The sequence below is a fragment of the Pavona decussata genome, unplaced genomic scaffold, assembly GCF_977016875.1.
Source record: "Pavona decussata unplaced genomic scaffold, jaPavDecu1.1 SCAFFOLD_187, whole genome shotgun sequence".
NCBI lineage: Eukaryota > Metazoa > Cnidaria > Anthozoa > Scleractinia > Agariciidae > Pavona > Pavona decussata.
This window is the reverse complement of record NW_028145596.1, coordinates 675,078-699,154: the sequence shown is the minus strand read 5'-3', so window position 1 is coordinate 699,154 and position 24,077 is coordinate 675,078. Positions and strand designations below refer to the sequence as shown.

The 24,077-nt window shown below is 38.3% G+C and overlaps 2 protein-coding genes and 2 long non-coding RNA genes across 8 annotated transcripts in view; 2 read left to right on the top strand and 2 right to left on the bottom strand.

The window, feature by feature from the left end:
• Positions 1-6,326, top strand: part of LOC146462480 (uncharacterized) — a 43,960-nt gene extending 37,634 nt beyond the window's left edge. For 3 of the 4 annotated variants that reach the window (XM_085085571.1, XM_085085570.1, XM_085085572.1), the window contains 3 exons: positions 1,166-1,282; positions 1,870-1,953; positions 3,229-6,326. In XM_085085571.1, the coding sequence (XP_084941697.1) occupies positions 1,166-1,282; positions 1,870-1,953; positions 3,229-5,831 (2,804 nt within the window). In that variant the 3' untranslated portion in view covers positions 5,832-6,326. The remainder of the gene's footprint in view (positions 1-1,165; positions 1,283-1,869; positions 1,954-3,228) is intronic. The other variant, XM_085085573.1, reaches the window with a different exon arrangement.
• A 2,829-nt stretch (positions 6,327-9,155) lies between these two features.
• Positions 9,156-9,830, bottom strand: LOC146462479 (uncharacterized). The gene is made up of 2 exons (XM_085085552.1): positions 9,667-9,830; positions 9,156-9,445 (listed from the first exon to the last, which is right to left on the bottom strand). Exons 1-2 carry the CDS (start codon positions 9,823-9,825, stop codon positions 9,284-9,286), a joined length of 321 nt encoding a protein of 106 aa, XP_084941678.1. The 5' UTR covers positions 9,826-9,830; the 3' UTR covers positions 9,156-9,283.
• A 7,484-nt stretch (positions 9,831-17,314) lies between these two features.
• LOC146462478 (uncharacterized) lies at positions 17,315-19,605 on the top strand. Of its 2 annotated transcripts, XR_014857125.1 has the most exons (3): positions 17,315-17,571; positions 18,600-19,511; positions 19,551-19,605. It is a non-coding gene; the product is annotated as an uncharacterized LOC146462478 (long non-coding RNA). The 2 variants fall into 2 exon arrangements; XR_014857124.1 differs by having other exon boundaries at positions 18,600-19,605.
• Positions 19,606-19,751: 146 nt separating this feature from the next.
• LOC146462477 (uncharacterized) lies at positions 19,752-23,836 on the bottom strand. Its single transcript, XR_014857126.1, has 2 exons — positions 23,464-23,836; positions 19,752-20,747 (listed from the first exon to the last, which is right to left on the bottom strand). It is a non-coding gene; the product is annotated as an uncharacterized LOC146462477 (long non-coding RNA).
• Between the last annotated feature and the right edge of the window lie 241 nt (positions 23,837-24,077).

Sequence of the window (24,077 nt, the reverse complement as noted above, 5' to 3'; positions counted from 1 at the left end):
AGCGTAGTGGCAGTTGCGGTTAGTGTTTAGAGCAGTTCAGAAAAGTATTTTTTTTAAGTTCGCCGAAGAAGCTCACGTTTTTTAGTTTAGCCGCGTATTGCTTGTTGTAAACAACAAAATCTTGTCAAAGTTTCGCCCAGTTTTCTGAGTTACCTGCTCTTTTTTTCGGCTTATGTTTGCATATAATCTCAAAATCTATTGTTTCATTCAAGAATTAATGATTGGAGCCGAAAACTGTGTACAATTTTTTTTATTATTTACGCCACCGCGCGATCGGCTGAAAATGGCGAGTTTGCCGGATTCTATTCAAATCTTCCCGCTCTTGCGAAAATCTGAATTTTTCGTTCTCAATAATTGTATACTCCCTTTAAGCCATTATAAAGTTAGAGCCCTAAGATAATTTAGGATTCCTTGTTTTCCACGATTACATGCTAATCCAAAAGTGAACTGAAAATAAATCTTGCACCGGCCGGCTATGAAGAATTTCTTTTCGAGTAGAGCAGTTTCATGTCGTGTTTTGTTTTGTTATTGTAGTTTTAACTTGATGGTAAAGCCATATAATAAATCCTTTATTGACCAAGCTTGTTCGGTCAAGATGGCTGGATATTGACCTCGTTCTTTTTTTGCGTTTTTATGGACCTCGACTTCGTCTCGGTCCATAAAAACGCAAAAAAAGAACTTGGCCAATATCCAGCCATCTTGACCTCACGCTTGGTCAATAACGCATATAAATTATGCCACCTTTAAAGCACATGTTTACTTGTGTATAGTCTTGGTGTTAACGAGGAGAAACAGTAGTACCACCCTCTCTCTCAGACAAAGCAATAATTCAGGAAATTATGCCACCTTTAAAGCACATGTTTACTTGTGTATAGTCTTGGTGTTAACAAGGAGAAAGAGTAGCGCCACCCTCTCTCTCCCTCTCTCCAAATGAACAGGCTATGGTATTAAAATGGAATTAACAGTATGTACAGTGTATGGTTGTTGCAGAGTATTTCTATACAGTATATCTTATCAGTTTCGTCTTGCAAATAAACCATACAAATGTGTGTGGTCTGTGTTTTTATATTTAATTTAAAATCTGATCAAATTACAGTTGATACTTGTGGCTGGAAAGGATATTGTACAAAATATTTACCAAGTTGTGTTGAATATTGATCCTCAGGTGACATCAGCGAGCACATGAGCACTGAAATGGAAAAGTTGAATATTCTCCATAGCACAGGAAGAAAGGAAAATGAAAAAACGAGAAAAAGGAAGAGAGAAGGAAGCGAGGATGAAGGTCAGTTCCAGTTTGCTGCGTAAAAATCGACCTGAGAATATGATTCATGAAGGGATGTAAAAAGGTCTTCAAACTATCTGTTGATAGTTGGTCTGTGAAAGAATAACAGGCATCAATATCAGGGGTGTCATTAATATCTTACCCAGTTGGGCAAGAGGTTATTGTACCTGGGCAGGACACTGTACATGTACACTAGTTAACTTGGATAATTATGATCTTTTATTGAAAACATGGCTTGTGATGTTAAAACAGCTGGGCAAAATTGTGTTCAAAGACGGTCAATTTCCCCGGTGACTGGCCCTTATTGAAACCCCTGCAATTTATGAAACGATTAATTTGTTACGCCACAGGCAAGGGGTAGAGACACTTTGTCTCTCTATTGGACAATGGTTTGAAGCTTGCAAGAAAAAAAGGGAGGGGAGGGGAGGTGATATGATAAGATGGGAAGTACACGAAATGAGGGACTTACAGGGTATCAAGTGTGTGAAGTACATCTTTGTTCACTCACGTGAAATTGAAAAGCAAACATTTACGTTTTCAACATTTTCCCTTTTTCTCCCTGCTTTGTTTTGAACGTTGATCTTCAGATGACGTCAGCGAGAAGGTTGAGCCGACGAGAAAAGAAAGCAAGAAAGAGAAGAAAAAGACAAGAGAAGAAAATAAGGATGAAGGTTAGTTTTAATTCAGTAGCTTTACTATATAAGAGGAAGAACTGAGTAGACTCCATGGAAGCAGTCTAATAATTAAAAGGTTCTCGCTGTCCACAGAGACGAAGTATTTCTTTTTGTGAATGGAATTCCAGAGAATTAAAAAGAAGTTGCGCAAAACTTTTTATTAATTATTAGTAATTAGTTATAAAAGTGCGTGATATACGATGTAATACATGGGCCATGGAATAACAAACAGTTTTACCAAACTGATAGAAAATTGTTCATGCAATGAAAAATATCATAACATCAAGAGCAAAAACGTTCCTGGGTCGTTTTCTTTTCACCGCACGCGGCCTGGTATAATATTCGACAACAGCGCTGCTGTACAATTCCTGATTGAAAGTAACTAAAAGTAAACAAGCTGTCCAAAGCAAAACCGTTGTGAAAAATCTAGACTTGAAACTATCAAGTGTTGATTGTGAGGAATTATAGATTGGAGGAGTTGCAAATCTGTAAAAATTTAGTTTTCTATGTAGAAACGTGGATGAAGAAGTCGGGACAATAAGAGGTGTGGATATAAGTCTGCTTCTGATTCGCAACCAAAGAATCGTCTCGTGCAAAGATTAACCTCAGAACGAAAAGGAAGTGGCATGATTTTGTCTTCTTTACAAAATTGCCATAAAACTATTATCTTTATTGAGGCTACGGCTCTGAGACTTGTTTGTAATACCCATCTCCTAGATTGTGTTAATCTTTTAATTAATAAATTAATTAATTAATTAATTAATTAATTATTATTATTATTATTATTTATTAATTTTTTTCGGGAGAGGGGGGGGGGGAGGGCGCGTTGGCTACAGTTTGGTACTTAAAATTAGCAACTTGTAGTTTGTTCGAAAAGCGAAACCAGCACAGAAAAGGAATCTGACGGTATGTGAAATAGAATATCACGATCAGATTTTTATCCCTGATATACAGCTGTTTCGACAAAGGTTGTCCAAAAAAGCGTACGCGACAATGTTGAAAGGTAGTCTGGGAAATACCAATAAATTTCAATAAAAGCTCAGAATCCCTATTACCCGCCATCTCAAGTCTTCGCTGTACGGTCGAGGCATTATGGATTCTGAGCTCTTATTGAAATTTATTGGGTATTTCCCAGACTACCTTTCGGCATTGTCGCGTTCGCTTTTACGCTTTTTGGGACAACCTTTGTCGAAACAGCGTATTTGGCTGCGCAAAGCTTTCTCGACATACAAATTAGCTGATGCAATGTTCATCTTCTTTTCCTCAATTCAGATAATTTGCAACTGCAAGCGGCCGTACAAAAGATAAAGGACGATATTTTAGCAGGCACGGAGCAGCTTACAGATCTTCAACAACCCTTCAGAACTAATCCAGGTGAAGGCCCAGAAGCTAAAGATCTGAGTACGGACCAAATATATGTAAATGTAGTAATTCACGAAGGCAGAGTGGACTATGACTTTCCGACAGACAGATGGGAACAACTCAAAGTGTACCCCGCATCCAATGCGAGTCAGTCCAAGTGTGTACGGCTAGAAGACATCTTTGATGCTCAGCACAACAATGTTCTCGTTGTTGGTCGTCCAGGCATTGGCAAAACAATGCTGTCTACTAAGCTTCTTCGAATGTGGGCATCTGGTAATCCCAAGATGAAAAAACATTTTGAAATGGCATTCCTTTTGAAATTCAGGCACTTAAACTCGGAAGCAGACCTCAATCTTTATGAGCTGTTGGATCGCGCGGAAACAGTAGGACGTTTGGATGACGAGGTCTGGAGCTATATTGAAGAGAACCCAACCAAAGTACTTTTGATTTTCGATGGAATTGATGAATTCTCTGCAAGGTCAGACGTAGCCCAAGATGACTCTTCTTACAAGAACACTGGGGAGGCGAAAATGCCCCTCCATTGTCTCTACAGCAAACTAGTGTCAGGAAAACTTCTCCGTGGTTGTACGGTGATAACGACAACAAGACCAACTGCTGTGGAATGTGTTAGAAACCTTAAATTCAAAAGAACCGTTGAAATTCTTGGATTTACATCTGAGCAAATTGAGGTCTACGTGGAGAAGTTTACAGAAGATGATCACGTCGCGAAAGAAACAATATGGCAACACATCAGCACAAACATCAACCTCTTTTCACTGTGCTATATCCCCGTGAATTGTTTTATCATATGTCATTGCTTGCTACACTTGATAAGGATCTCTATCTTTGATGGAGGTCTGCAGCTCCCAACAAAGATGACCGAAATTTACAGCATGACCGTCAAGATTTTCTTCTATAAGCACGGTCGTGATGACAAATACAGCTGCTCTAAAACCGACCTTGGGACGTACATGTACAAACCATTTAAACAGCTTCACCCCGAAAATGAAATGGTGTTCAAGAGACTGGGAAAAATCGCTTTTAATGGCATTAAACAAGGAAAATTAATCTTTCAATCAAGCGAAGTTGATGGACTGGAGGATTGTGGACTTCTTCACCGTTTACCCGACGCCAAGCCCCGTTCACTTAGTGAACGGCCCAAAGCACAGTACTGTTTCCTGCACTTAACAATGCAGGAATTTTTCGCTGCTAAGCATGTAACGGACACCATGACTAAAGAGGAACTGCGAAGATTTGTTGCTGTTCACATCAACGAAGGTGCATGGCAAGTAGTGATACAGTTTGTGGCTGGGCTTTTGGAGCCTGATCCAGAACAAGAAATGTCCAATGTTGATATTTTTAGTGAACTTCTTCCTATGTCGACAAGGGAGCGACCCAAGTTTAGCTGGTTAGGTGAGGAAAGAATAGTGACCTGCTGGCCACATAAGGTACACAGGAGATTAGCCTTGAACTTATGTAAATATTTGTATGAGATCAATGTAAAGCAGCATTCTGCAATACAAAACAAATTTGCAGTAATTAGTTTTGATGAGGTATGTTTTCGGAATTGTTCGTTAGCACCTATAGAGTGTGCAGCTGTATTGCATGTCCTTAAAATTATTGACAGAGATTTGTACTTGGATTTGTCAGGTAACCGTATGGGTAGGTTGGGTTTTGTAGAGATTGGTCGTGCACTAAAAGATGTAAATAATAAACTCACTGGGTTAGGCATAAGGAGAAACTATATAAGAGAACAAGGAGCAGCACACCTGTGTGATGCACTAAAAGATAAAAATTGTAAACTCACTCGCTTGGACCTTAGTCAAAGCGGTATAGGAGACCAAGGAGCAGCACACCTGTGTAAAGCACTAAAAGATGAAAATTGTAAACTCACAAACTTGAACCTTAGTAGGAACAATATAGGAAAACAACTTGGAGCAGCACACCTGTGTGATGCATTAAAAGATAAAAATTGTAAACTTACTCACTTGGACCTTACAGGAGACCTTATAGGAGACCGAGGAGCAGCACACCTGTATGATGCACTAAAAGATAAAAATTGTAAACTCACTTACTTGAACCTTAGGCATAACAAAATAGGAGACCAAGGAGCAGCACACCTGTGTGATGCATTAAAAGATGAAAATTGTAAACTCACTAACTTGTATCTTGGTGGGAACAATATAGGAGACCAAGGAGTAGCACACCTGCGTGTTGCACTAAAAGATAAAAATTGTAAACTCACTAACTTGTACCTTGATTTCAACAAAATAGGAGAACAAGGGGCAGCACACCTGTGTGATGCACTAAAAGATAAAAATTGTAAACTCACTTACTTGTACCTTAATGGTAACAAAATAGGAGACCAAGGAGCAGCACACCTGTGTAATGCACTGAAAGATAAAAATTGTAAACTCACTAAGTTGTATCTTCGTGAGAACAATATAGGAGAACAAGGAGCAGCAGTCCTGCGTGTTGAACTACAAGATGTACCTTGTCAAGTTGAATTTTAGTTCACTCGACAAACGGAAAACCCGTTGGCAAGAGAGAGCGGTGTTCAATTGAGTATCACAAAACCGTAACCAAAGTAATTACTGTTAACATACCCGAAAAGACGTAAACAACACATTGAATTAATCAACCGCGAAGAAAATGTAAGTAAATGGCCTTAAACGCGGAAAACCCTTCTAAGCAAGTCAGGATTGTTTTTGATTTAATGTCTTATAATTGAGGAAGTGGCCAACTGAACCATTTATAGAGCGAAGGAAAGGAAATGGGAAATGTTTTCTTTGGATGCTCAATTGAAAAGCGCTCTAACAATCAATCCGATACTGATGTATGTAAATATGAAATACCTGCTCAAAACAAAAGTGTAAATAATCTCCTCCAAACGTGGCTCCGGGAGCCTAAAACCCAAAATATTGTTTTCTGTCAGTCAATAAATTCCATATTTATTCTCAACAGGAATGTATGTGTAAAGGAACAAATAAACAATTGAAGTAAACGTTTGCCTTTTTTTCGCTTGCTGTTTGCCTAGAGACCGTACACACCCACAGAGAACGAACAGACGACAAAATAAAAGTACTTTCCTCTTTTGTGAACAAACGATAAGAAACACGAAAGGAAAACAGGAAGGTTTGGTCGTATTTAGCCGGTGTCAAATGACGTGAGGTCGAGGACGAAGCACCATTGGGTGAAGGGTGTGTCACTCACCACTTGTACAATTTTACGGGAGTTATGGCTTTTTATAAACGAATGTTTGGTTTATCAACAGAGTTGAGAATTAAAGGTAAATTGGCCACCGTAAAGAGATTCGAGTGCTGCTGTTTCAAGCCGTAGCCCTTCGCCAGAGCGAATCCAAAAAATGGGTCTGCCGAAGGGCTAACGCCCGGAACGTCAGCATTCGAATCTCTCTACGGTGGCCAATTAACCTTTAGTTATCAACTCTGTTGATAAACCAAACATTCGTTTCTACTCCCCACCGATGCAGTATCACAGTTTCTTTAGAAACCAACTTCCTTATCCATTATGACTCTTTATAGTACGACAGCAAACTTAAGCGTTTGTAATTTAAGCATGGTGCCCTATTTTGTTACTGCGCATACGTTCAGCGCATCTCGAAATTGTCCGAGAAACTCTGATTTCTTATGGACTGGGGCTACTAATTGAAAGGTTTTTTGCGCGGTTTATGTCTACGCGGGGAAAGAAGATCTTGGTAAAAGTTACTAAATCTGTATAAGGAAGCACCATCCCACCCGAATGTTTGAATAGTTGGCCGATGAAAACTTGGGGCGCTGTTCTGAAAACGACACCGAATCACAGGTTTCATGGCCCCCGGAAGGTTCACGGGCTAGATTCACGAAGGCCTTCTTAGTTTAGATTCCGGTACGCGGTACAGCCTTTGTTGGGATAGTCACGCAACACTTGTTCCCACTAACTGTAGAGAAGCGTAGCGTGATGACCTTAAACAAAAAGGTCCGCTATAAAAGGGGAAGCCTTACCTTCATTTCACACCTTTGTGGGCTTGAGGTTCAAATTTAGACGCTGTTCGGTCAGTCGTGGCAAGTTGTTGCCTCAGGCGTCCTCTGAAAAAAATATGCCTCAAAATTTCATAATCTCACCACAGCAATATAAGATATCAAGTTCTAATTTCTTTAACAGGGTTTATTCTGAAAACTAAGCAAATTTTATCGGGAAAGGTTGTAAAAAAGACATGTTGTTTGTCAGTTGTTGACGCTCTGATGGGTGATTGTCAACTGAAGGTAAGAATGGCCTGGCAAGGCCTTTTTTATACCGGACTTTCTTGTTTAATAACGGCTGCGTTGTTGACTATCCTTAGATGAGATGGATCCTAAGTATTTTTTTCGGCTACTGTTGAAAAACAATACTATGAATAAATAAAGAAATAAATAAATAAATAAATAAAATAAAATAAAATAAAATAAATAGGTGAATGAACGAACGAACGAACGACCGACCGACCGAACAAATGAATGAATGAATGAATGAATGAATGAATGAACGAACGAATGAATGAATGAATGAATGAATGAATGAATGAATGAATGAATGAATGAATGAATGAATGAATGAATGAATGTTTGACTGAATGAATGAATGAATGAATGAATGAATGAATGAATGAATGAATGAATGAATGAATGAATGAATGAATGAATGAATAAACGAACGAACGAACGAACGAACGAATGAATGAATGAATGAATGAGTAGGAATTTCAGTGGAATCAACAGAGTGATTCTGCGCTCTTTTCTTGATTTTGCTACTGCGCACGAACGAACGAACGAACGAACGAACGAATGAATGAATGAATGAATGAATGAATGAATGAATGAATGATGTATGAACGAATGAATGAATGAATGAATGAATGAATAAACGAACGAACGAACGAATGAATGAATGAGTAGATGAGTAGGAATTTTATTGGAATCAACAGAGTGATTCTGCGCTCTTTTCTTGATTTTGCTACTGCGCACGAACGAACGAACGAACGAACGAACGAATGAATGAATGAATGAATGAATGAATGAATGAACGAATGAACGAACGAACGAATAAACGAACGAACGAACGAACGAACGAACGAACGAACGAACGAACGAACGAATGAATGAATGAATGAATGAATAGGAATTTCAGTGGAATCAACGGAGTGGTTCTGCGCTCTTCTCTCGATTTTGCTACTGCGCATACTTTTGCTACTGCGTATTTTGCGCCCTTCTGTCCGCTGTTTCCAGGTCGGATTGGAATTTGGAAATGTTGGTTTTTGTGAAGGAAGGAAAACGGGGGTACCAGGAGAAAAACCCTTGGAGCAAGGACGAGAGCCAACAACAAACTGAACCTACAAATGACGCCGACATCGGGAATCGAACCCGGGCCACATTGGTGGGAGGCGAGTGCTCTCACCACTGCGCCATCCCTGCTCCCCTCAATACCAAGGATATATCTGAGCTGAGGAGAGCTTCGTAAATCTAGCCCCGAGTGATACAAAAAGGCGGTGTACAAAAATACCCTTTTGTTTCTATATTGGCAAACGTCGCACCCTACTATCAAAGAACCGTGACATGAGCGGGCAAGTCAAGTTTCCAAAATTTACTTATGTAGTTTTATGTTGAAAAAACCTTGTTGGGAACTGATGTGACAATAAAGTTTATACTTAACGTTATTCTCTTGGTCTTAAAACAATTTTCTCCTTACTAGTCATGATCAGGTACAACAGTACATCAAGTAAAGAAGAAGTTATATTTTGATAGCAGGGATTCTACGGTTTTTGCCGCCAAGTCAAAAGTAAAAAAAACAAGTCTGATACTGCCACTAAAACAATAGCATTGTAAACTGAGCGGAAACTCTGGTTGTTGCACGATAATCTCCATGACCGAACGATTGATTGAACAGTGATGCAAGATACTAATAAGCAGTAAACAGGGCGATAGTTACAGGACTACAAATTTCTCACCTCAACTGCCACATTTTCGCGGACACATTCTTCCATTTCGGAAAGTCTCTGGGAAGCGCTGTTACTACTTTGTGCGCCGCTTGCTGTTGGATTACGACTTGTAGCTGCATTGCTTGCCTGTCTTCTTGCTGGTCTCACAAAATTGGGCTACGAGATAAAACAAAATAGATCGTAATGAGGGGAATATATGAAGATGACTGAATCAAAACAATCTGACCCTTCGACCTACAAAAAATCGTTGATATCGGCACGATTCAATGAAATCGCCTAGAATACATTAGAATGGTTGTTCATTTGAGTTGAATTATTCGGAATACAACGAAAACAACTGAAGTAAGATGTTAGTGAAAAGGAAGTAAAAATCCTACCTGATTCTGGCAATTTTTGCCGCTCACAAGGCATTTGTATCTTTCGCTGAAGAATACGCCACGCGTTTTGCAAAGACAGCCTTTCGCTTTACTTCCATCCTTTCTGGAACACACGCCGTTACACTTGCAACTTTCTGTGGCAGTATCTTCCGAAGACATTTTTATTCAAAGATATGAAATCTCGGCTATCAAAAGCGAAGGCGTCGATGATACGGAACACAGCTGTCCGACAGCTTAACTTCTAATCACGAAGGCAAATCCGGAAGTCTACTCGCCACTGATTGGTTATTTAACAATTATTCCACGAGCGCGCGTTGGATATGAGATGATAGATAGCCAACGAGGCGCGAAGCGCCGAGTTGGCTATAATCATCTCATATCCAACAAGCACGAGTGGAATAATTGTTTTATTACGCGGGATGCCCTGAAGGGGCATACCGTGTCTAAAAACGGGTCGATTTCTTTTTTTTTTTTTTTTTCGTTTTTTTTTTTTCTTCCTCGTAGCTACAAATGTGTACATTAATTTATTCATTAAACTATCCCCTCTCCTACTCGGGATGTATTGTCCTGATTGTCTTCAACAAAAGAAGGCCAATCAAAATCCTTTTTTGTCGCTTATATCGCGAGGGAGGGGACCCACTCACCCCTACCTGTGTGACGTCAAAGCATCATTTGATTTGTTTATCAAATCCGGATTAACGCGCCATATTGTTACGCGGGATGCCCTGAAGGGGCATACCGTGTCTAAAAACGGGTCGATTTCTTTTTTTTTTTTTTTTTTTTCTTCCTCGTAGCTACAAATCAGTACATTAATTACGCGGGATGCCCTGAGGGGGCATACCGTGTCTTAAAACGGGTCGATTTCTTTTTTACGCGGGATGCCCTGAGGGGGCATACCGTGTCTTAAAACGGGTCGATTTCTTTTTTTTTTTCTTCGTCGTATACACAAATCGGTACATTAATTTATTCATTAAACTCTCCCCTCTCCTACTCGGGATGTATTGTTTTGATTGTCTTCAACAAAAGCAGGCCAATCAAAATCCATTCTTGTCGCTTATATTGCGAGGGAGGGGACCCACTCACCCCTACCTGTGTGACGTCAATGCATCATTTGATATATTTATTAAAGACGGATTAAGTCGCGCCATATTGTTTTAACATGTTCTGGACTCAAGTGTGCCGTTTTCAAAGGGAAATTTCACCATTTTGAAGCGGCAAATCGAAAGAATAACTTCTAAGAAGCACCCGACACGTAAAACGGTGGAAATTGGTGAGTTCTTAGTGAAGGAATCGTGCTTTGTTTGACAGTCTTAGACCACGACGCGAGACTGAAAAGAGGTCATTGAGAAGCTTACGTTATCGTAATGGAATTTGACAAATTTCCGCTGATAGTCTGAGTCGCGTAACACACGGAAAACAACGTAACGCGATCGTCGTGACTCAAACTATTCCATTAGCAAGGATAGTTTTATCAATCGGCGAAGCATACAGTTGGTATAAATGAATCACCCCCAGCATCTCGCGTAATGCCAGTATAGCAGGCATCTTGTTTTTTTCTTCGTCGTATACACAAATCGGTACATTAATTTATTCATTAAACTCTCCCCTCTCCTACTCGGGATGTATTGTTTTGATTGTCTTCAACAAAAGCAGGCCAATCAAAATCCATTCTTGTCGCTTATATCGTGAGGGAGGGGACCCACTCACCCCTACCTGTGTGACGTCAATGCATCATTTGATATATTTATTAAAGACGGATTAAGTCGCGCCATATTGTTTTAACATGTTCTGGACTCAAGTGTGCCGTTTTCAAAGGGAAATTTCACCATTTTGAAGCGGCAAATCGAAAGAATAACTTCTAAGAAGCACCCGACACGTAAAACGATGGAAATTGGTGAGTTCTTAGTGAAGGAATCGTGCTTTGTTTGACAGTCTTAGACCACGACGCGAGACTGAAAAGAGGTCATTGAGAAGCTTACGTTATCGTAATGGAATTTGACAAATTTCCGCTGATAGTCTGAGTCGCGTAACACACGGAAAACAACGTAACGCGATCGTCGTGACTCAAACTATTCCATTAGCAAGGATAGTTTTATCAATCGGCGAAGCATACAGTTGGAATAAATGAATCAGCCCCAGCATCTCGCGTAATGCCAGTATAGCAGGCATCTTGTTTATTCATTAAACTCACCCCTCTCCTACTCGGGATGTATTGTTCTGATTGTCTTTAACAAAGGCAGGCCAATCAAAATCCATTCTTATCGCTAGGGAGGGGACCCACTCACCCTTACCTGTGTGACGTCAACGCATCATTTGATTTCTTCATTAAAACTGCATTAAATTGTGGAGCCATATTGTTAACATGTTCTGGACTCAAGTGTGCCGTTTTCAAACGGAAATTTCACCATTTTGAAGCAGTAAATCGAAAGAATAACTTCTAAGAAGCACTCGACATCTAAAACGGTGGAAATTGGAGAGTTCCTGGCGAAGGAATCGTGCTTTCTTTGACAGTCTTAGTCCACGACTGCAGACAGAGAAGAGGTCATTGAGAAGCTTACGTTATCGCAATGGAATTCCCGCAATTTCCCTTGAAAACCTGAGTAACGTAACACAAGGGGAACAACGTAACGCGATCGTCGTGACTCAAACTATTCCATTAGCAAGGATAGTTTTATCAATGTTCTGGACTCAAGTGTGCCGTTTTCAAACGGAAATTTCACCATTTTGAAGCGGTGAATCGAAAGAATAACTTCTAAGAAGCACCCGACATTTAAAACGGTGGAAATTGGTGAGTTCCTGGCGAAGGAATCGTGCTTTGTTTCACAGTCTTAGACCACGACGCCAGACTGAAAAGAGGTCATTGAGAAGCTTATGTTATCGTAATGGAATTTCAAAAATTTCCAGTGAAAGTCTGGGTCGCGTAATACAAGGGAACAACGTAACGCAATCGTCGTGACTCAAACTATTCCATTAGCAAGGATAGATTTATCAATCGGCGAAGCATACAGTTGGAATAAATGAATCAGCCCCAGCATCACGCGTAATGCCAGTGTAGCAGGCATCTTGTTAAGGTCTGTTAACATGTTCTGGACTCAAGTGTGCCGTTTTCAAACGGAAATTTCACCATTTTGAAGCGGTGAATCGAAAGAATAACTTCTAAGAAGCACCCGACATTTAAAACGGTGGAAATTGGTGAGCTCCTGGCGAAGGAATCGTGCTTTGTTTGACAGTCTTAGACCACGACGCGAGACTGAAAAGAGGTCATTGAGAAGCTTATGTTATCGTAATGGAATTTCAAAAATTTCCAGTGAAAGTCTGGGTCGCGTAATACAAGGGGAACAACGTAACGCGATCGTCGTGACTCAAACTATTCCATTAGCAAGGATAGATTTATCAATCGGCGAAGCATACAGTTGGAATAAATGAATCAGCCCCAGCATCACGCGTAATGCCAGTGTAGCAGGCATCTTGTTAAAAACAATCAAGAAATATTGTAAGTTATGGCTGGTTTCACTTAGCAAGAACAACCAGAAGACCATTTTAATGATCCCTATCCTCGGGCATGGTATAATAGCTCATATACCATGGCCGCTAAGCCAATCAAATCCCTGGAATTGCACAATCTCGTACCCCGATCTCCTGACCGTGGGAGATCTGGGTACGAGATTAGGAATTGCATTATACAATGATCCAGTTTTTAATAAAAAACGATAGGCTCGTGACATGTCTGACACATGCGCAGAACCGTGAATCCCTCCCTTTAACACGACAACGACATAATAGACACCAAACTATCATGTCGCCTATGAACACCCCCGGTGATTTGCAACCTTGTCTTCTCTTTTTGCGTTCTATTCCCCACCCCTGAGTACAAAAAAGATGTAATGCCCCACCCCGAAGATTCCCTGTGCCTGGGTTTTGAGAGAACATTACGGTATTTATTTTTATATTTATTTATTTAGTTATTTATCTATTTACGTATGTTAGCAAAACCAGGAAGTTTCAAGGCAACAATTGAAAACGCTTCTGAAATGGTACGAATAAACTGTTAATTTTATTCAACAAGGAAGGAACCTCCAACGTTACAACATCCCGTCAAAATATACAAAGAATTAGTACACTCAGTTTTTTTTATAAGAACGTCTAATTTTGGAGTTGAGGCTGAACGTTCTTATATTTTTTTGCGATTTGAGTCTGAAAACGTTCTTAAGGCGTTCTTAAATTACTTGGTATACACTACATGTACATTACAGTTAATCAATGTGGACGTGACCAGGAAACCTATCCAAGTGCATTGCCTGCTGAGATATGGTATCAAGTTGCTTGCTCACTTGCGTGACTTGCTTGTTCTAATGTCACGTGCGAGATGTGTCGTCAACCAAGTTATTTTGGAACAGTTATAAACAAGAACTACTAATCATGAGTGTTACAATTGTTAATGCTAGTACATGTACAAAACATGCGCCGCTTAAGTATTTTGGTTAATTTACATTTGTTACCTTGATTTTATATACAGATTAGCAAAAAAATAAAAAAAGCGTTCTTAATCAACTCTTAGCCTGAGGAATGTTCTTAATACGTTCTTACAATTTTGGTTAATCTCAGCCTCAACGTTCTTATAAAAATGGTTCTTTTAATAAAAAAAAACTGAGTGTATTTGTATGCTACTGATTCCAATATAGCATGTCGAATCTTTTCTCTTTCAATGCAAATGAACTGCTCGGTTTACAGGAGGATGGCAACATTATAAACAAAAACTGAAAACAGCAAATTCATGAATTGTTCTAAATCAAGAAGGGTATATTTCTTGCACGAGCCGGTTATTTTAACCCTACCCCTGGTATAAACCAGCCTGAAAATTTCTTGTTGCGGGAGTTCCCCCCTCCCCCCTTCCCCTCCCCGTGGTAATAACAAGAATTGAACCCCGCACAAACGGAGAGCTTTTGTGAAGCACTGTCTTATGGTATTGGACATTGTGATCTACCTAGTGGATTGAACGGTAAGTATTAAGAGGAAATCTTTAAGTACGAGGACTGAAGTGATAGCTAACGAGCAACACGGAGCTTCTTTCAACAAGAAGCTGTTATTCAGCTTAAACTCGGGCCATATTTGACTGCGTTGTGCGTAAGCCTACGATCTTTTAGCAGTGATAACCTCCAGCATCGCTAATTCCCCCAAAATCGATAGACACAGAGACATAGTGAGGCAATAAGTTGCCACCAGATAGAATTGCATTTACTTGCAGTGGTCTGCAGTCCGAATGAAATGCTGGGGAAAACGAGATTTGTGAAGTAGAATACCTTGTGCTTTATACGGATGCTTTTTAAAATCCCCGAGCTTTAATCCTTACGTTTTCACTTTTCATTTGGAGACAGAAACCATTTGTATATTGACTATTTTTCAACACTAACCGTGAGTCCGGATATGTATCTGTGTGACGCAGGGTCCCTGACGCTGTCATGCAGATTGTAATTTCTGGTATGATCTAGAGTAACGTTACGAATCACGCGTACGTTTTTCAGTGTTCCGCTGTTTATATTTATAAATGAAATACAGGGGAAAGCATTTGTTATTCACCTTTTATTTAGAGACAAAACCGATTCGGCTTATTGTACTTTGCGAAACGAAATGGAACGAAATGAAATGGAAATCTGTACTTTGCGAAATGGAAATCTGTACTTTGCGAAATAAACAAGTAACAAGTCGAAATTCGTCGTACCGTACAATCCACTGAAATGAATGATCCTTGTGTGATGTCTCTGCGTATCTCTTGCTTTTCCATGTCGCTTACGACATCATTCCAGCCGGATATGATACGCTAGCAAGAAAATCGACAAAATCTGTACTTTGCGAAATGAAAAAATGAAAATCTGTACTTTGCGAAATGAATAAATGAAAATCTGTACTTTGCGAAATAAACAAGTAGCAAGTCAAAATTCGTCGTACCCGTACAATCCACTGAATTGAACGATCCTTGAGTGATGTTTCTGTGTATCTATCAGTCTGTTGCTTTCCTTATCGCTTGCGACATCATCCCAGCCGGATATGTCACGCTAGCAAGACAATCTGTACTTTGCGAAATGAAAAAATGAAAATCTGTACTTTGCGAAATGAAAAAAAAAAAAAAAAAATGAAAATCTGTACTTTGCGGAGTGAATAAATAAAAATCTGTACTTTGCGATTTAAACAAGTAGCAAGTCAGAATTCGCCGTACTGACAATCCACGTTCCTTTATCTTTGTGTATCTATTGGCTGGGATGATAACGCAAGCGATAGGGAAAGCAACAGATACGCAGAGACATCACACAAGGATTGTTCAATTCAGTGGATTGTACGGGTACGACGAATTTTGACTTGCTATTTGTTTATTTCGCAAAGTACAGATTTTCATTTATTCATTTCGCAAAGTACAGATTTTCATTTTTTCATTTCGCAAAGTACAGATTTTGTCGATTTTCTTGCTAGCGTGTCATATCCGGCTGGAATGATGTCGTAAGCGACATGGAAAGCAAGAGATACGCAGAGACATCACACAAGGATCATTCATTTCAGTGGATTGTACGGTACGACGAATTTCGACTTGTTACTTGTTTATTTCGCAAAGTACAGATTTCCATTTCGCAAAGTACAGATTTCCATTTCGTTTCGTTCCATTTCGTTTCGCAAAGTACAATAAGCCAACCGATTCCACATTGATTATTTTTCAACAGTAAATGTGAGTCAGATCTGTATCTGTCTTGGCCCGCGGGGTCATAGAGTGATTTACTTGCCGAATTTTCGATCGGTTAAACAAAACTAACCTTGAGGAACTAAAAAAGCTAATTAAAAAACGATATAAACCTTTTGAAGTTTTAAAGTGCTGGTAATGAAAAGATGAAATATGAGTGGTTGAAGATGCACAAAAGACATTATAAAAAAAAATATAAACAGATTAGGTTTCTTCGCGCGCGTCTGTTCATCGCATTAAGTTAAAAAAGTCTTCGCCTTGGAAATAGAAAATGTCTCTCTAGGTAAGCGAATGCCGTTTCTATCAAAGGTGATAAATTCTGGGGATATAAGTTCTATCACTGTTGTAGATTGAATGGCCAGAACTAGAAAGTAAAATGATCTGAAACTCATCATCACCGAGAACTTAACTCGGCGCCTCACGGTCCGAGTAAAAAGAACGCGCCAGAGAACTTAACTCGTGGCCCGAAGTCTTAGGCGTCAGTATCCCTCGGACAATCACACAAAAGAAAAAAAATTAAAAAGAATGCGACCGAGAACTTAACTCGTGGTCTGACGGCCCGAGTAATTAGGCAGCAAGGAAAGTCTCCAATTGAGGTCTCACGCCATCAGAGTCCCACGGGGACAAAAAATTTTAGATACAAAAACTATAATGGCCTTAAAAGCTCAGGTTTTAGGGTGGAGAGGGGGAGGGGCGGAACCTCCCGACCCTCCCACTGCGCTGGATGGACCACACTACACGTGATTTCGTGGATTTCGACCAATAGGGCCCTGGGTACTAGGCAGCTGCCAACAGGGTTGGTTGAGAAAAGATAACATCGGCCTAAGGGAGGTGACGTCATCGGGTTATTCTTCGTAGCAGCCACGAACCGAGATCCGATTATACCGGAAATTGACCTGCATTCACTCACTTCCAGTAGTAATGGCGGACGACGTCGGGGAAATAAAGACTTCGAACGTTTGTTAGGATTCGTTATGGTAGAATACAGAGTTCTTTCTACTTTCGTTTCTCGGCGTCTGAACACTGACCTCAAGGATTTTACGTTCGATTTGTGGAAGAAACGTGGAACTATGAAAACAGTCAAGATTTGCTCAGGTAACATCGGCCTACGGGAGGTTAACATCGACCTAAAGGAGGTTAACATCGGCCTACGGGAGGTTAACATCGACCTAAGGGAGGTACGTTTTATAGCACCACGTTTGTATCGTATGTGTTATACTGGCACAATCGTACACATGGAAAGCTTATTTGCCAGCATTAAAACTTACAATCTTGCAGGAGCTTTTCTTATTATTGACCTGAGTGTGATTTCATTAATTTTATTACCAACTCATAACATCCACCTACAGGAGGTTAACATCTACCTAAGGGAGGTACAGTGGCTTGCAGTGTATATTTTACAAGTTATGTATCATAAAAGTCAATTCATAGGCATAGAAGCTAAGGAGCTTTTCTATCATTGACTTGAATTTCATAAATATTTTCATTTTTACCAACTCATAACATCCGCCTATAGGAGGTAAACATCTACCTAAGGGAGGTTATGGTATTATAATAAGGAAGGATGGACTTGAAGAAAGCTTACGAATCTTAAGGGGCTTTTGCATTTCGTGTACATGCCGTTTTAGAATAAATTTATTTATAAAGAGTTATTATTATTATTATTATTATTATTATTATTATTATTATTATTATTATTATTATTTGAAAAGCCTTTTAATCTCACTAGAATTAGATTAATGAGAGTTTTCTCATTTTTTTATTTACACTCATAACATGGAATATAATATATTATTATCAATATTATTTTTTGGTAACACACTGACCTATACTGGGCCATTTATATTCATCTAATGAAACAATTTTACAGCCATAAAGATTTGCTGTGAGAGATGTTATGGGTTTAAATAGAAAAAATGCAGGTGCATTAAAATAGCATAATAGCTGTTATGATGATTAAAGGCAATTGTTTTCTTGTTGTTGTCGTTTTTTCTTGGTTGACCCCATCAACCTGTAATTTCCACATTAAATTTTGCTAGAAGTGACTGTTTATGACTGTTGAAATGATAGATCATTTTTAAAAATATAACCCTTAATATGTCAGAATTTAGTTTAATTTAATTTGTGATCACTTACAAGAGGTTTGACTGTTTGACTGCTTACTACAGTACATTAACAATATTGGTTTTATTGTATTTCTTTTCAGAATGCAATACTTAAACTGTGCAGACCGCTGAAGAAACTGCTACTTCAAAGACACCTATGACTCATCAATTCCTCAAAAGACATTGTGTACAACAGATGTTGTTGAACTGTTATTGTCAAGCTTGACCTCTCGTCATGTGGCAAAATTATGTAAAATTTGATATTCAAGTTTGTAGGGTTAATAATTATTGACGGAGGATCTCCCATATAATGATGGATTGGATGCAAATGGTCATAATTTTGTTCCTCTCTGGCAGGAAATTGTGTAGATTGGTATATATGTACCACTTAGAGTGCAAAGATACAAAATGACCAACATTTTTAAGTAATGTTTAATATTTGGAAGAAAGATTCTTAGTGCTTTCTAGAACTTAAGGACGGTGCCTACTATTGTTACTGCGCATATGTTCTGTGCATCTGGAGATACTCAGGTGTCCTATGGGTGGTGCCTACTATTACAGGGATATCTTTGCGCACTTTAAAACTATGTGGAGAAAGCAGAACTTAGCAAGTGATTTTGGTATCCAAAAAGAAAATTGGGGGGAAATCATGCATTTTTCAGAGATAATAAAGCTTCAATTTGGAAAAAAGCGCCATACATTGCTTTGTATTTTGCTGCTTTTTAGAATAATATTGTTGCTTGGTTATCTCTAAAAAATGCGTGGTTACCCCCAATTTCCTTAAATTTGGCTTTCAATACCGGCTACCAAGATCTGCTTTTCCCGCATAGTGATAAACCGTGCAAAAATACTTTGCTATTAGTAGGCACCGTCCTTAAGCAGTTGTGAAAAGAAATCCAAAAAAAATAACTGAGGGTCTTTCTTCTACTTAATCTTTCACCTGATATTGAAATGTATCTTTCAAATATCCATATTCAATTACAGTTATGGTTGCTAACCTTTATGGCTATTGAGTCAAAAAGATATGACATAAAGAGCTATTATTTTGTAAGTCAACAAATCTGTACCTCAAGTAAAGGTCAAAATGAAATTGAGCCATGCCATGAACCTTTGAGTGTGCTTTTCAAAAGATCCAAATGACCACCCCTAAATGTTTTCATTTTCATGTTTTAAGCTCATGACATGTCATTTGTTATCAAGTAAGCTCTATGCTTCTAAATATGGGTGGAACTTTGTCATGAGTTGGAGAACAAGTCAAATTTGAACAAAAAATAAATGCCTTGTCCCCCCCCCCCTCCCACATGGCATTTGACCATGTACCATGCCTGGGAAGAAGGGAATTGAATTTGGCTGGGGTAGAGAAATTGAACTGAATTTACACTGTTCCTTTGGCATTGGAGAATTTGGACTTTTCTCTTTTTTTTTTCTTCTGTTTGAATACAATAATTATTGAACAACTGAGACAATATAATATATAATGCTCTTTATTCATAATGATAGTACAAGAGAGTGCATGGTAATAAGTAATACCTGTAAATCGATATTGAGATGCCGAAGCCGGGGGCTTACATGGCACAATTCATACAGGAGATTGGTCAAAATGGTGCAATTACTTTACAGTTTACAAATAAATAAATAAATAAATAAATAAATAGATAAATATTAATGTTAATAATAGTGGTGATAATAATAATAATAATAATAATAATAATAATAATAACTTAGATGAAAAAAAATTTAATAAATAACAAATAAAATATTAAATTAAACTAAGCCGTGTATACGAGAGTTCAAAAGAACATGAATTCACAATTTGATTGGAAGTAATCTCTAAGTTTTTGTCTACAATTCGAGATAGTAAGTGAATTACCTAAATCAAGAGGGTTGTCATTCCAAATTTGAGGGCCTTGTGCATGAAGTGCAAAAGCCCCTTAAAATTCATAAGCTTTCTTCAAGTCAATTCTTCCCTATTATAATACATACTTGCATGGTGCTATAAACATCATGACTTCCCTCAGGTAGATGTTTACCTCCTGTATACGCAGGTGGAATTGTTATCACTTGGTAAAAATAAAATGAAATTCAAGTCAATGATAAAAAAGCTCCTTATGATCCCAACTTTCCCTGCTGAAGAGTAAGCTTCTATGCGTATGAATTGAGTACACAATGTCTTTTGTGGAATTAAGGAGTCATAGGTGTCTTTGAAGTAGCTGTTTCTTCAGCGGTCTGTGCAGTTTAAGTATTGCATTCTGAAAAGAAATAAAATAAAAGCAATATTGTTAATGTACTGTAGTAAGCAATGAGAGAGTAATGTACAATCGTCTTTTCAGGTTTCTTAATAATCATAACATTCTCTCTGACAATCAGTATGGTTTTCGCAAGCATCACTCCACGGCTAGCGCTTATGCTCTTACTTGTTTATATGACAAAATCTCTTCTGCCATTGACAATAAGGAATGCACAGTTGGTATTTTTATAGACTTGTCCAAGGTCTTTGACACCGTTGATCATAACATTTTGATTTCAAAATTAGAGCATTATGGTGTTCGTGGCACTTCACTTAGAGGGTTCGAAAGCTATCTAAGCAATAGACAACAATATGTGGAATTTAATGGTGTCAGTTCGGAGTCTTGCGAAATTAAGTGCGGGGTGCCTCAGGGTTCTATACTAGGTCCCCTACTCTTTCTACTCTATATAAATGATCTGTGTAACGTGTCAAAGGTCGTGGATTTTCTTCTTTTTGCAGATGATACAAACATATTTTTCTCCCACAAAGATTTTAACTTGCTTCCTGGAATCTTGAATTCAGAAATGCTTAAATTAACTCAATGGTGTCGAGCAAACAAGCTGTCCATTAACTTTAAAAAATCAAATTTGACGGTTTTTAGACCACCCCAAAGGAGGTAAACACTTGATATATCTATTCAAATTGACAACAATGCAATTGAACGTGTGAAAGAGACAGTATTTTTAGGTGTTATCCTCAATGAGCATCTGTCATGGAAGCCTCACATTCTTAGTGTTTCTAGAAAAATATCAAAATCAATAGGTATTATTTAAAAGTTTAGTTTTTGCCTTCCCAAAACTTCCTTACGCTCCTTGTACTATAGTCTAGTTTACCCTTACTTAATTTATTGTGTTTCTGTGTGGGGATCGACATATCAGTCTAATTTAAATCGGATTATTGTCCTGCAAAAGAAGATAATCAGAATAATATCTAAAGTTTCTTTTGATGTTCATACTGGTGTTCTTTTTAAAGAACAGGAGATTTTAAAATTCTCTGACATTTATTTATACCAAATTGGTAAATTTATGTATCTTTTTAAAAGAAGCTTACTTCCAAATTATTTTCGCAATATGTTTACTCTTGCAAGCCAGATACATTCTTATAATACAAGAAATTCCAACCTTTTCTATAAATAGGATAGAATAGGAATTTCAGTGGAATCCACGGGGTGGCTCTTCCATCCACTGTTTCCAGGTCGAATTGGAATTTGGAAATGATGGTTTTTGTGGAGGGAGGAAAACCGGAGTACCCGGAGAAAAACCCTCGGAGCAGGGACGAGAACCAACAACAAACTCAACCCACATATGACGCCGAGACCGGGAATCGAACCCGGGCCACATTGGTGGGAGGCAAGTGCTCTCACCACTGCGCCATCCCTGCTCCCACATATACCTTATACCTTCTATATACCTTATTGTTGAACTAATCTTCGAAAATTCTCAATTCGGTTTCTAGATCCTACGCTTTTCAACTCGCTTAGTCGTGAAATTCAAAACAGTGAAAGTATCAGTTTGGCAAAAGACTTAGAAAATTCCTTCTTTCTAAGTTAAATTGACTCTTTGTTGAGCTACACACCTTTTTCTTTTTTTTTTTTCTTTTTTTCTTTTTTTTTTCTTCTTTTAAAAAAAATTAATTGGAATTTTCATTCAGTACCATTAACTTCTATGGTTTATCCTATAGTTCCAGGATGCCTATGGTTAATAAGCCCCAGGCTTCTATATAGGCTTCCTAGCCTTTAACACATTTCATCTTGTAAATAGTTTAGTAGGAATATTGTGTATCATCTTTAATGTATTTATGTTGTATTTTTTGGTTAATGGCAAATAAAAAATGAAGCAGTCAAACAGTCAAACCTCTTGTGAGTCAGATCACAAATTAAATTAAAATAAATTCTGACATATTAAGGGTTATATTTTTTAAAAATGATCTATCATTTCTACAGTCATAAACAGTCACTTCTAGCAAAATTTAATGTGGAAATTACAGGTTGATGGGGTCAACCAAGAAAAAAAAGACAACAACAACAAGAGAACAATTGCCTTTCACTGTATTCCATGTTATGAGTGTAAATAAAAAAATGAGAAAACTCTCATTTATCTCATTCTAGTGAGATTAAAAGGCTTTTCAAATAATAATAATAATAATAATAATAATAATAATAATTATTATTATTATTATTATTATTATTATTTATAAATAAATTTATTCTAAAATGGCATGTACAAGAAAAGCAAAAGCCCCTTAAGATTCGTAAGCTTTCTTCAAGTCCATCCTTCCTTATTATAATACCATAACCTCCCTTAGGTAGATGTTTACCTCCTATAGGCGGATGTTATGAGTTGGTAAAAATGAAAATTATGAAATTCAAGTCAATGATAGAAAAGCTCCTTATGATCCCAAGTTTCCCTGCTAGAGAGTAAGCTTCTATGCCTATGAATTGACTTTTGTAATACATAAGTTATAAAATGTACACTGTGAGCCACTGTACCTCCCTTAAGTAGATGTTAACCTCCTGTAGGTGGATGTTATGAGTTGGCAATAAATGAAATGACACTCGGGTCAATGATTAGAAAAGCTCCTGCAAGATTGTACGTGTTAATGCTGGCAAATAAGCTTTCCATGTGTACGATTGTGCCAGTATAACACATACGATACAAACGTGGTACTATAAAACGTACCTCCCTTAGGTCGATGTTAACCTCCCGTAGGCCGATGTTAACCTCCTTTAGGTCGATGTTAACCTCCCGTAGGCCGATGTTACCTGAGCAAATCTTGACTGTTTTCATAGTTCCACGTTTCTTCCACAAATCGAACGTAAAATCCTTGAGGTCAGTGTTCAGACGCCAAGAAACGAAAGTAGAAAGAACTCTGTATTCTTCCATAACGAATCCTAACAAACGTTCGAAGTCTTTATTTCCCCGACGTCGTCCGCCATTACTACTGAAAGAGAGTGAATGCAGGTCAATTTCCGGTATAATCGGATCTCGGTTCGTGGCTGCTCCGAAGAATAACCCGATGACGTCACCTCCCTTAGGCCGATGTTATCTTTTCTCAACCAACAGGGTTTCTCGCTGAAAAGCCCAGAAAAACATGGCGGATGCTTATGCGATGTTTTTTTTTCCCAGAAATTTCTCCTATTCTTTCTTGTTCAAAATTCATTGCAGTTGATTTAGACAAAAACTATGGATAATTTAATCTTTTTAGCGGATATTCCAGTTATTTAGACCTCAGTTACGTGCCGTTTCGCATGATCTCTGGTTATCTTTAGTTTAGACCTTGAAGTGACACACTT